The sequence below is a fragment of the Galeopterus variegatus genome, unplaced genomic scaffold, assembly GCF_000696425.1.
Source record: "Galeopterus variegatus unplaced genomic scaffold, G_variegatus-3.0.2 Scaffold10803, whole genome shotgun sequence".
NCBI classification, from domain to species: domain Eukaryota; kingdom Metazoa; phylum Chordata; class Mammalia; order Dermoptera; family Cynocephalidae; genus Galeopterus; species Galeopterus variegatus.
In genome coordinates this window covers 45,833-58,985 of record NW_007736914.1, presented here as the reverse complement: position 1 = coordinate 58,985, position 13,153 = coordinate 45,833, and the positions used below count along the sequence as shown (strand labels likewise).

Sequence of the window (13,153 nt, the reverse complement as noted above, 5' to 3'; positions counted from 1 at the left end):
GTGCTCGTCCTCCAACTTTCAGACTAGGTGACCTCTAGGGTCCATTGGCTGAGCACCTGGGCTTCCCAATCCTTCTGATGGAAAGATGCTAGACTGGAAGAAACGAACTAGCATACAAGGAAAAACAAGGAACAGTATATTTTAAATCTGTATATTTTCCAATAATTTATGTTCAACTTTTATCTAACTATGAGATAATTTAGATAGAAGATATATATACCATGACATAGACAATAAATAGAAATAGCACATCCAAACCTTGTAGAAAAATGAAGAAGCAAATATTCTAGCCATCTAGGTTAATAATTAGAATTGTATCTACATTTAGCTCTGAGCTTCCTGGCAGCCAAGGCCAAAAGGGAAATATGATGAATGAAGACATAACACATGAGTAGTAAGGCCAGATAACAGCTCTGGGTTCAGGGGAGAGTACAATCTGTGGTGGGGAGACCAGGGGCTTTGGGGACAGGACGTGTTCTTGGTGGGTGAGCTCTTTCCAGCCCTGCCATCTACTTCCCTTCTTCTCCACCTCCGTGGGCAGAGGCCAGCCAAGTGCCCCAGACCCATCTCTCTGCTCCAACCCTGGGCCTCTGCTCTGCCCCTGCATACCCCATTTCGTCTGCCTGATCCCTGGTGGCCTCTTTCCCACAGGGAGTACTGCCAGAGGGTGCTGCGGAAGCCAGCGCAGGACTGCTCCGCATACACACTGTCCTTTGACACCACGGTTTTCATCATAGAGAGCATGCGCCGGCGGGTGGCGGTGGAGGCCGTGCTGGAGAACAGGGGCGAGAACGCCTACAGCACAGTCCTAAATATCTCACAGTCAGCAAATCTGCAGTTTGCCAGCTTGATCCAGAAGGTAAGACCTCCATGGCCTGCCGGGACTGCCTGAGTGAAGGACAGGGAAGGATCCTTTCCATCTGGGCCTGCGCTGAGGGGACACCCGTGCCAGCCCAGTGGGGGCCCCAGCTCAGACAGGCCAGGGCAGCCTGGTGGTGTTTCCCCTTAAGCTCAGCCACCCTTTTCTCGGTGGCCAACAGTGTGTTCAGAGTCTTGCACTAGACAGTGGCAGGAGGGTTGGGGGTGTTGGAGCTGCTGCCTCTCCACCCGCCCAATGGCTGAGGCCAAGGCTTGGGGAGAGCCCTCTGACCCGGGGAGCAAGCCCTGCCCTGGAGAGAGGCGGAATACAGCCCCAGAAAAACCCCTCCCAGCCCCCGCCAGGAGGTCAGCCCACCACCTGCTCACTGATTTTCCGGATTACAAAGCCATGCAAGGCAGATGTGCGGTCACTCAAAGGGCCACAAAGCCAGAGGGAGCAGAATAGCTGCAGACCCGAGTCTCCTCCACCCGCAGGGGGAAGGGCACAGGCTCAGGAGTCTGCTGCCAACCTTACCTCCCGTCTCTGGGCCTCAGCGTCCCCACCTGCAGATGGGATGATGAATCCCACGTCCAGCTGCTCCAGAGGGAGGGACAAAGCATAGATGAGCACCTGCCCATTCTCTCCACAACCCGGCAGCCACCGAGTGCGTCTCCGCCCTTGAGTCATGCCGGGCACGATGAACCAAGCCGCACCCCAGACTCTGGGACCTCTGTGGTCCCAGAGGTCAGACCTGTGCTCCAGGCTTCAGCACGGGCGGTGGGGATGGGGTGGCCGTGGGGGTGGGGAGGGGCAAGCTGGAGAGAGAGTGACTCCAGACGTGGGTCTCAGGCCCTGCCTAACTACTGCTGCGATGTCCCCCACCCACCCCCAGGAGGACTCCGACGGCAGCATCGAGTGCGTGAACGAGGAGAGGAGACTCCACAAGAAAGTCTGCAATGTCAGCTACCCCTTCTTTCGGGCCAAGGCCAAGGTTGACGCTGGGGGCAGTGTGAGGGAGGTACAGGGCGGGGGGAAGGGACAGGGATGGGCACTGGGAGGCCCAGGGAGGCACGAGCAAGGGAAGTGAGCAGAGAAGACTAGGGAGGGGTGGAGACGCCTGAGCGTGGCTTTTAAGTACACTCATTTTTTCTCCCATGAAATGACTTTCAAATGACCTTATTAGTGAACCATCCCCAGGGCTGGGAGTCTACCCCAGGAGAACACAGGCCCCCTGTACCTCGGAGGGCTCCCACTCCCACCCCGCCACGCTCCCACCACCTCTTGGCTGATCCCGCTGTGCTTTGTCCTCACCAGTTTTTCACATTTTCAGCCTCTGCCACCAGGCTGTGTACGGGGAGGGACAGGGAGAGGAGACACATCTCTTGAGCACCTACTGACCGTGTGCATAAGAGCACACGTGAGAAGAAGGTCGGTGTGTGCAGGGAGAAGCACAGCAGCTGGGAAGGGAGAAGGAGGTAGATGTTGGTCATGGGGGGTGTTTGGCCACCAGCCCTGGGCAGTGGGCAGCCACACAAGTTTCTGGAGCAGAAGAACTATTTGAGGCCAAGCTGCTTGTAAATGGCAATCAGAGAGAGGGGAGCTTGGGGCAGGAGCCGGTTAGACAGCAGCAGTTTTCCCAGGAGTAGGGTCTACAAGGCTGGGGAAGGGGGCAGAAATGGGGGCAGGGATTAGGGCTCCTTGGGAAAGAACCTCCCCAGTGAGAGTAAGTCAAGGGTGTAGTTTCCAGATCAAGACACCGACAAGCCCAGGAGCTCTGCAGTGAGGACATGGGGAAAGAGAACACAAGCTTCCCCACCCACCCCCAGCCACTCCCTGGGGAAAAGGGCCCCTGAGGTCTCCAGGGAAACTGCAGGAGAGTCAGACCTGGGGAGAGCAGAAGGAGTCTGTGCAAAGCTCCAGTAATGCTCCTGGGGTGGGGAGGGGAGTCAGATGTCTAAGGCCACAGTCGGGGGACCCCCGTCCCACCCCTGGGTGAAGGGCAAGGGGAGCAGTGTGGCGGGAGGGCTGCTGGACGAGGAGGCAGCTGCCTTATTGACCTGCTGGAGGGCCCTGTCCTCACCCCGCTCCCCACCTGGACACAAAAACAAGGAGCAGACGAGGCGGCCCCTGTCCTGCAGTGTGTAGTGACAGCCATCTCCCCTCCTGCCATCAAGGCCCCTCCACCCTGAAAATCCTGCTGAAAGAGTGTAAAGCTGGACTGGCTGCCTTCCAGTTACCTTTCATAAAAACAAGAGAGGAGGCAGGGGGCTGGCCCTGAGAAACCCACCCCATGGCAGGAGCTGTTGTCTTTGGCTGTGTCCCCCTCAGCACCCCCCAAGCTCAGCTTATGTTCTCCAGCACCTGGTCCTACCTTTCCCCAGCCCATCCCCGGTCAGCAGGGCCCACCAAAGCCTGGGGGCAGGGGGCTATGGAGGGCAGGCCAGGGTGGGTCCAGGCGCTGCCCAGATGTGCAGTTCCAACCGCCCCAGCTCAAGCAACCACTTCCTTGCAGGTGGCTTTCCGTCTAGATTTTGAGTTCAGCAAATCCGTCTTCCTGCACCACCTGGAGATCCAGCTCACCACGGGCAGGTCAGGGCCACACCTGCTTCTTCTCCCTCCCAGCTCGCTATTCCTGCGTCCTGCTCTTGCTCCATCCTGCCAGTCCTGCCACCAGCAACTGTCCCTCCCCACACTGAATCCCACTGCCAAGCCCTGTCCCCCACTGTCCCAACCTGGTGGGGCCTGGGGTCAGTCACAAGTGTGGGCCAACTGCTGCCTGCTGCATGGCCACCATTCTCCATTCTTCAACAGCTTGGATATAAATACTGTGATGATGCCAGTCCCTTACCTTTGTATGGCACTTCATAGAGCAGTTATTTAAAAACTCTACAGTTATAAACCACCATACATACAATGTGTCAGTCAGTCCTCACAGCAGCCCCACAGGATCAGCAAAGCAGAGGTCATTCCCCACCCTCCAAGTTATAGGTAAGAAAAGGGAGGCTCAGAGAGGGGGTGAGTTTCCCCACGACACACAGCAGGTGAACAGTACCACTAGGAGCCGAACGCTAGTTGCCCTTCTCCTCATCCAGTGCTCTGCCTGTCACCTCCCCCCCCTTGGAAATTCTTCCATTTTATGAGAACTTTTCTCACTCTCTGTGAGTCTGTCTGTCTGTCCACCTTCCTCCCAGGCCTCCCTGCGGTAGCGTGTTATATGTTGACATCGTCAGTCACCCTGCGTCAGTAGTAAACACACTTTTCTTTTTCACAGAATCACCTGTGTGTGGAGAAGGAGGGAGGGATTCTGTCTACAGGATTCTGTCTACTCTGGAGCCTTATAAATGGCCAAAATCCTTAGCTGAGAAATGAACACTCCAGGCAAAGCAAACACCTGCATTCCAGCGCACGTGCACGCGTGCACACACACTCGGGTCGGAGGTCACGGGAGGGCTGGGGCTCCACACACCCCCACGTGCTTGCTTCCCAGCCACAGTTAAATTGTGCATTTTGGTAGAATTCTCACTTCAGATTTGACAAAATTTGCAAGACATCTTCACGTTTTTCAGCCTCCCTTATGCTCTTCCCTGCTCTTAGAAAACAGCCCCGTTCTCATGGGAAAAGGAACGCACTTGCATAGCAGCGTCTTTGGCTGTGGGTGTTTGTGAACTAGGTGTGTGTAGAAGGGGGCACGGGGGGGTGTCTGTGTGTTTCAGGAATCCCTTTTCTAACCAAACACCTATCCTGGGGTAAGGCTTCCAAGGGGAATAAAAGCTAGTGTATGTAACAAGCAGAAATCATGTTCTTAGTTCTGAAATTATTCTCCCTGGTAGTTCATGAAGCTCAGATATAAAGGCGAGCATATTCGACAAAACTTCCAAATGTCTGTGGATTTCACTCTCAGCCTTCTCAGGCAGCAGAGGGCCCGCGGCTGCCGGTAGGAGCTGCCCCCCGTTACGTCCTCACGGTCCCTCCCTCCCTGGGCAGGGCAGGCAGCAGGTGTCAGGTCCCCCAGCCCACTAGCTCCTAAGAGGCCGGCACAGCACAGGGTGTGCCCATCTAACAGGTGGGGGGGCTCAGCGAGAAGGTCACAAAGGCGGTCAGAGGCCACGCCAAGCACGGACCTCCCAACTCCAGTCCAGAGTCCTTCCTGGACCTCACACCAGCCCATATGGCTGCCCCTGGAAAGGCAGCAGGGACAGTTGACATGATCCATCCCTGCCTCCTTCCTGGCCCTTCCTCTCCTAGGAGATGCCTCCTCGGGTTCCCTCCCTGGCCTGTCCCTGTGCTTACCGCCCTGGATGAGCCAGCATGCTCCTTCCTCAATCCGCCTCAGATGCCTCCTGCTGCAGTGAGCCGGCGGGGTGTGACAGCTGAGCCAGACGGGGGCAGGGTGGGCTCCTGACCGTGCTGCCTCACTCTCCCTGCAGTGACAGCGAAGAGCAGGACAGCACCAAGGAAGACAACATGGCCCTACTACGTTTCCATCTCAAATATGAGGCCGAGGTGCTCTTCACCAGGTGGGCTGGGCTCGGGGGTCCTGCAGAGGGGAGGCATGGGGGAGTGAGACCTAAGATGGGGCACCCTCTGGTGGGCCCTAATGGGGTCAGAGGCCCCAGAGGCCAAGCCCCAGCACTGACGGACTATAAGATGGAGCCAGGTGTATCCCTGGTGGGTCAGGGAGTACAGTCCCCTCATCCATGGTGGGGAGGGTTGTCAGAGTAGAGGAGGGGAGAAGACAAAGTCCTCACCCCCTTGGAGCTCCCAGCTGGGGCAAGAGAGGAGGGCAGGGGTAGTGGGAGCTGTCTGCCCCTGGCACAGGTAATCAGTGGGTGCACTGTCGGTAGAGCATGTAAAAACAGTAACAAGACCTACTAAAAGTCAATCTGCTTTTTATTATCACCTCGCACCAGCAATTTTAAACAGTGTCAGTGAGAATGCACTCTTCCCCACAGGGCAGACTGCTCCCACCCTCACCCCACTGGGTATGACCCCAGCCCCCAGTCTGATGAGCGAAACAGCCCCTGTCCTCTGAGAGCTCGCAGGCAGATGGAGAAGTCAGGACATAATGACAAATACAGAAAGGAAGCTCAGGCCCTTCCACGACCAGCTACCCCTAGAGGCTAGAAGGGTACACAGTGGGCAAGGTCATGTTCAAAAGAGGCCACGCCCCTGGGCAGAGAGGCTAGGGCAGGGTGACAGATAACCGGCTCCTCTGACTCATGTCTGCCCACACACGAGGCAGACGTTGCTACCTGATTGCAGCATTTATTCCTGCTCAATCTCAGAATCCTTCCTAACACAACACTCCCGAGGGGCTCAAGAGGAAACCTGTTTGTTGTGGTCTAAAGAAAGGCAGGCACATGCCCACTCCCTCTGCTATTCATTTATCCATCTAGCCAACACTGACTGAGCTAACAGTGGCCCTGTCTTCTGTCCCTGCAGGAGCAGCAGCCTGAGCCACTACGAGGTCAAGCCCAATAGCTCTCTGGACAGATATGATGGCACTGGGCCTCCTTTCAACTGCATTTTCAAGGTAAGGCTGGAGGGGAGCCAGGGGCAGAATTAAGAACAGGAGCCGAGGACCCCCAGGCCCCATTTGGGAGGGGAGGAATTTGGAATCATCGCTAGTGCCTGGAGTCCAGCCTCAACCCTGCCACATTCACTGTGTGGCTTTAGGCAAGTCACTTCCCCTCTCTGGGCCTCTCAGTACTCATCTGAAAAACAAGCAGGCTGGACTGGGGCAACGTATCAGTGAAGATTAGGTGTGGCTGCCTAACAGTTTTAGGTACAAAAAAAACTGGTTTAAATATGCCAGGGTTTACTCTCCCCCATAAAAGAAGTCCAGAGTTGTCAGCTTTACAAAATCACCAGGATAGGGCCTTCTGTTCCACCATGCTTAGTGTGAAATTATCAGCCTCAAGTGCGCCTCACAATCCAAGATGGCTGCAATGCCAACCATCACGTTCTTATCCCAGGCAGCAGGAAGAAAGAAGGGAAGAGCACACCCCTCCCGGGTACAGAACCAAGGGGCCCAAGAGGGAACCTGTTTGTTGTGGTCTAAAGAAAGGCCGGCACATGCCCACTCCCTCTGCTATTCATTTATCCATCTAGCCAACACTGACTGAGCTAACAGTGGCCCTGTCTTCTGTCCCTGCAGGAGCAGCAGCCTGAGCCACTACGAGGTCAAGCCCAATAGCTCTCTGGACAGATATGATGGCACTGGGCCTCCTTTCAACTGCATTTTCAAGGTAAGGCTGGAGGGGAGCCAGGGGCAGAATTAAGAACAGGAGCCGAGGACCCCCAGGCCCCTTTTGGGAGGGGAGGAATTTGGAATCATCGTTACTGCCTGGAGTCCAGCCTCAACCCTGCCACATTCACTGTGTGGCTTTAGGCAAGTCACTTCCCCTCTCTGGGCCTCTCAGTACTCATCTGAAAAACAAGCAGGCTGGACTGGGGCAATGTATCAGTGAAGATTAGGTGTGGCTGCCTAACATTTTTAGGTACAAAAAAACTGGTTTAAATATGCCAGGGTTTACTCTCCCCCATAAAAGAAGTCCAGAGTTGTCAGCTTTACAAAATCACCAGGATAGGGCCTTCTGTTCCACCATGCTTAGTGTGAAATTATCGGCCTCAAGTGCGCCTCACAATCCAAGATGGCTGCAATGCCAACCATCATGTTCTTATCCCAGGCAGCAGGAAGAAAGAAGGGAAGAGCACACCCCTCCCGGGTACAGAACCTCCCCGGTAGTGGGTTACCTCTCATTGTCCAGAACACTGGTTTAGCTGTAAGAGAGGCTGGGGAATGTGGCTCCTTGTCTTGGGTTCTGCCACTAAGGAAGGAAGAGGAAAGAGAATTAGGAGGCAATGCAGCAATCTCTGCTACCGTGGGCCCCAGATCTCCCCTAGCCCTAAACTGCCATGAGTTTATCAGCTTCTCCTACAGCTGGGTGAGAGTTGGGGACAGGGTGACACCTGGAAATTGGACTTCAGACACACTGAGCCCTGCCTGGCTTGTCCAAGAGAGGTTTAGTAACCTGCCCAAGGCCACACAGCTCATACGTTGCGACAGCCCCAGGGTTATATTTCTGATCTTTCTTTTTCCAAAGCCCTTCTTGTAATCACTGGCACCAAATGTGTCACAAGTGGAATGTGAACTATCACAAATTATTTTTATCCTTCATCAATTAATTATTATTTCTCATAATACATTAATTGCTGTCACCACCCCAGCCTCACCAAAATCCCCCCACAGCCCAGAGGAGTTGAAAATGGAAGTGACCCCTGCTGTCCAGCCTCATGGCCCCCACCGACTTGTCCTTGGCCTCCAGCAGCCCATCCCCTTTCCACACTTTCTTGCACTTTCGTCCATCCCTGCAGCCCCCGCCATGATTTGGCCAAGCTTTGGAGCTTTTACAGTGAAAACGCTAGGGGCCTTGAGTGGGCCTTCCCCAGGCCTGGCTGGGGGGATTGCCACCCCCAGGGGCTGGTTGGCCCCTTCGACTCACAAGGCCTCCAAGACATTTGCTCGTTCTCCACCCCCTCAACCGCGGCCAGGTGTCCTGACACCTCCCACTCTCTGGCCTCAGATCCAGAACCTGGGCTTGTTCCCTGTCCATGGGGTGATGATGAAGATCACGGTTCCCATTGCCACCAGGGGTGGCAACTTCAAGACAGCAACACAAATAACTTTTCTTTCTTTTTTTTTGGTGGCTGACATGGGGATCTGAACCCTTGACCTTGGGTTTATAACACTGCGCTCTGACCAACTGAGTTAACCAGCCAGCCCCACAAATAACTTTAACCTAATAAATTCTAATTGTTTGAAGATTTGTTTGTGTTTTCTATCAACATTAGTTTTTCCATTCAAGCCTTATAAATTGTTTTCTTGTTGTATTGCTCTGGCTAGGACCTCCAGGGCAATGGTAAGTAGACAGGATCGTCAGGATTGTCTTGATCCTGATTTTAAAGAAATTTTTAAAAATTTTTCATTATTAAATAAAATACTTGCTGAGGACTTTTTAATTATATATAAATACCCTTTACTCAGATTCAGGAAGTTCCCTGGGAGGTGTTTTGTTGTTGGTGGTGGGGTTTTTTTGTGGTTTTTCGTGGGTTTTTTGGCGGCTGGCTGGTACAGGGATCAAACCTTGGACCTTGGTGTTATCAGCACCACACTCCAACCAACTGAGCTAACCGGCCAGCCCTCTGGGAGTTTTTATCATGAGCAGAAGTTGGATTTCCTAAAATATTTTTCCTGCATCTGTTGCAGTGATCATATCTTTTTCTCTTTAATCTGTTTATATGGTGATGACATTTATAGGTTCCCTAATGTTGAACCCAAGTTCTGTTCCTGGAGTATGCACAACTTCATTGGATCATTATGCACATCTTCAGATGGAGCATTGGATAGACCATCCTTAATCTGTATTCCAGTCATCCCCTGGTATCCCCAGCTCATGTGTCCCCACCCTGGGCCTCCCTCCTGTACCCTCTCCCCTGCCCCTCCTTCCACAGGAGCAAATCCCAGTTGGTCAAGCAGTGCAGCTGCACCATCGCTCTGGTGGTCCAAGCTCCTGCTCACATTCTCAGGTCACAGCCAGGCTGGCTGCCTTCCCCTGCTCCCCCATGGCCCAGCTGCTCACCCCTGGGACCCATCTCCTGTTTCAGAATCACAGCAACTCTGATGTAATCTCCATCAGCTGCAACGTGAGGCTGGCCCCCAATCAGGAAATCAGTTTCCGCCTGCTGGGGAACCTGTGGCTGAGGTCCCTAAAAGCAGTAAGTAGAGCCCCTCGCTTGGCTGGAAGGAAGAAAGGGAAGGGGGTAACTGTTGGGAAGTCTGCCACCTGGGGCTGCCTGGGGAGGGGCCCCCTTCTGATGAGGCCTCTGATCGTACAGCTCAAGTACAAGTCTATGAAAATCACGGTCAATGCCGCCTTGCAGAGACAGTTTCACAGTCCCTTCATCTTCCGCGAGGAGGATCCCAGCCGCCAGGTGAGCCCCTGGGACCTGCAGACCTGCTTGGGCCCAGCAGGCTTGGGAAAGGGTTGTCCCTCCTCTAGAGTTTTCCTGCAACCCCACTCATGTGTTCCAGCAAGAGAAAGACAGGAAGACCTGTCGGCAGTTAGTGCAGCATCTGAGAAGAGAAAAGCAAGACAAACAGGCTTGGGGGGCAAAACTGGGGAGGGGCCTCAGGGCACCAGGCTCTGGCTGTCTGCCCCACAACTGCACCACGGGGCAGGGGGAGGAAATTGAAACTGGAGCCCAGGTCCGGGGGTGCCTCGGGGATGGCTCTCTGGTTGCCCCACCCCCGCAGTGAGGCTGTGATTCGGGAGGCTGGCAGCATGAATGAGTGCTCCACCCCTCTACTCCCCAGCCATTCACACCTCAGAGCTAACGAGATGCAAGTGACGTGGGCGATGGCTCAGCACTGGGACAGACTGTTGTAGACCACACTGGCTTAAATCAGGGTCCAGGAAAGGGATGAGGCTCTGGGAGATGCTCTACTGTGACAATAAGTTGGGTCTTAAGGAAAAGCCCAGTCCCGCGGAAATAGCTGGGGCAGCGGGTGTGGGACACTGCTGCCCCCAACTGGCCACGTCCCAGAAACGCCAGCCTGGGTTCAGGGTGAGTGTTCCTGTTACAGATGCAGAGTAAACTCCCACCCCCACCCCAGGGAGATGCTAGAGAGCAAAGCAGGCCAGGTCGGGAAGCCAACCCTTAACAAAACAAACGAATATCAGTCACAGAGTGGGGTATGCCGGGCAGAGGGGCAGCAGGTGCAAGAGCCAAGAGGTAGCACCCGGGGGAGCCACTTAAGGAGTGTCTTTTGTGTGTTCATTCACTTGGCATCTGTGGGTGTCCCTCCTATGACTCAGACCCTGCAGGGCATACAGGAATGAATTAGGCAGAAAGGGGACAATGACAACAAAGTGTGAGTGCAATCTGGGGCTGAGCACAGGTACTGGGGAGGCAGGGGGACAGTGTCAGAGCAAGGGATGTCGAGGGAAGCTTTCTGGACTGGAAACAGACCATTTGAACTGAATCTCGAAAGATATGTTGGAATTTACAGAAAGCCAAGAGAGGGGAGGTGTGGTACCCCCACCCCCACTGCCACCCCCACCCCCTCACACACACAGACTACCCCTCCCCCCACACTGGTCTTTTAGGTGAGTTTACCTTCTCCTTCCACCCTCTTCCCACAATCCCTCCAATAGTCTCTGGATGTTTTACTTCTCTTTTAGAAATCCAGCAGCCCCCCAATTAAGCCCCTGTTGTGCTGGGCTCTGTGCTAGGTGACAGGGCTGGGGAGGCAAAGGGACAGAAAAGAGAACATATAAGGGACCTGTGCAGGGCACTGGAACAGACACTTCACATGTTATCTTGCTCACTCCTCACAGCACTGGGAGATACATCCCACCGTCCCCTTTTTTCAGATATGGAAACTGAGGCTATGTGAGATCAGGCAGAAGGGGGCAATGACTTGCCTCAAGTTGAGTTAGTGGTCAAGGCAGGGCTCTACCATGCTCTTGCAGGTGGTTCATTCATTCAGTCATTCAACATGTTTCCTGAGCTCCTACTGTGTTCCAGGTACTGAGGACAGAGCATGAACAAAACAGATGAAAACTCCTGCTCTCCTGAAGCTGACGTTCTAGCAGGGAGAAACACATAAACATAAACATACACAATGTGAAGCGGTGGTAAAGGCTACCCAGTAAAACTCATGCACCTAAGGGTGGAGAGTCAGGGGTTGTCATTTTATACAGGGAGGTTAGGAAAAGCCTCTCTAATAAAGTGACATCAGAGACCACGAGGAACACAGGAGCATCTTGAGGACATCTGGGGGAAAGGTTTGCAGACTGAGGGGAAAGCAATGCAAAGACTGCCAGCGGGCATGTGTGTGCCTGTGGGGGACCAGCTGTCTGGAGGGCTGGAGGAGAGTGAGGGGGGATAGGAGAGGAGGTCAGCGAGGGAGTGAGGCAGAGTGTAGGGCCTTGCGGGCCAGGCAAGGGCTCTCTTTTTTACTCTGAGGGAGGTGGGAAGACATGGGAGGCTCTGGGCAGAACAGAGAGAGTAGATCTGCCTTCCCATGCAGAAGCAGCCCTCTGGCTGCTGTGCTGAGAACAGACTGCAGGGGGCGAGATGGAGCAGGGAGGCAGTGAGGCTGCAATTGCATCTCCAAATGAGAGACCAGGGTGCTCAGAGGAGGAGGGAACCCAGGAGGTGGGGAGGAGGGGCCCAATTCTGGGTGTTTCAAAGGTAAAGTGAACAGACTTTGCTGATGGATTCCGTATGGGTGTGGAAGTAAGCATCAACAATGAATACAGTCAGCCTTTGGTGTCCGCAGGTTCCACATCCTTGGATTCAACCAACCAATGGAGGAGATTATTCAGGGGAAAAATAACTGCACCTGTACAGGCTTTTTTTCTTGTCACTGTTCCCTAAACAATATACTATAATGACTATTTACATAGCATTTACATTGTATTAGGTATTATGAGTAATCTAAAGATGATTTAAAATACATGGGAGATGATGTGCATAGGTTATATGCAAGTGCTATGTCATTTTATATAAGGGACTTGAGCATTCGCAGATTTTGGTATCCATGGGAGGTCCTAGAACCAATCCCCCACGGATACCGAGTGTCAACTGTTGAGTACGTGGTTTCCAGCCCAAACAACAGCGAGGAAGGATGACGCTGCCCTTTGCTTTGATGAGAAAGATTTGGGGATGAAGAGGGGGGTCAAGAGTTTGTCTGGGGTTCTGCTAAAGTCGCCAGGCAGGCCTTGTAGACAGTTGGTTCTGAGTCTGGGATTCAGCGGAGAATCCAAGCAGAAGATAGAACTGTGAGCACGGTCAGCATACAGATGGTTAAAGCCACAGCGCTGAGTGAATTTGCCCGGGTTGCTTTATGACTTTCATGGCCCTAGCCACTTTGCCTTTGGGACTCCTTTTTCCATAATAAAAAAATATTAAAAATTGTGTTTTACGGGCCAGCCCGGTGGCGCACTGGAGAGTGTGCCGCTTGGGAGTGCGGCAGCGTTCCCGCTGAGGGTTCGGATCCCATATGGAGACCGGTTCCCGCTCACTGGCTGAGCAAGGTGCGGGCGCAACACCGAGGGTTGCGATCCCGTTACCGGTCAGTAAAAAAGACAAAAAAAGGAAAAAAAAAATTGTGTTTTACAACCGTGCTGGGCTGAAGATGAATGAATGTAATTCAGGTTGGATTACATTCATTTTTTTCTTCCAATTTTAAAATAAAACATTTTCATGGGCCCTGAAAGTGTTACG

The 13,153-nt window shown here is 53.5% G+C and overlaps 1 protein-coding gene across 1 annotated transcript in view; it reads left to right on the top strand.

The window, feature by feature from the left end:
- Positions 1–651: 651 nt before the first annotated feature.
- Positions 652–13,153, top strand: part of ITGA11 (integrin, alpha 11) — a gene marked incomplete at its 5' end in the record, with an annotated part of 13,395 nt that continues 893 nt past the window's right edge. Inside the window, 8 exons of the mRNA XM_008594444.1 lie at positions 652–859; positions 1,752–1,850; positions 3,372–3,448; positions 5,287–5,376; positions 6,302–6,392; positions 8,446–8,532; positions 9,527–9,637; positions 9,758–9,853. Of these exons, the coding sequence (XP_008592666.1) occupies positions 652–859; positions 1,752–1,850; positions 3,372–3,448; positions 5,287–5,376; positions 6,302–6,392; positions 8,446–8,532; positions 9,527–9,637; positions 9,758–9,853 (859 nt within the window). The remainder of the gene's footprint in view (positions 860–1,751; positions 1,851–3,371; positions 3,449–5,286; positions 5,377–6,301; positions 6,393–8,445; positions 8,533–9,526; positions 9,638–9,757; positions 9,854–13,153) is intronic.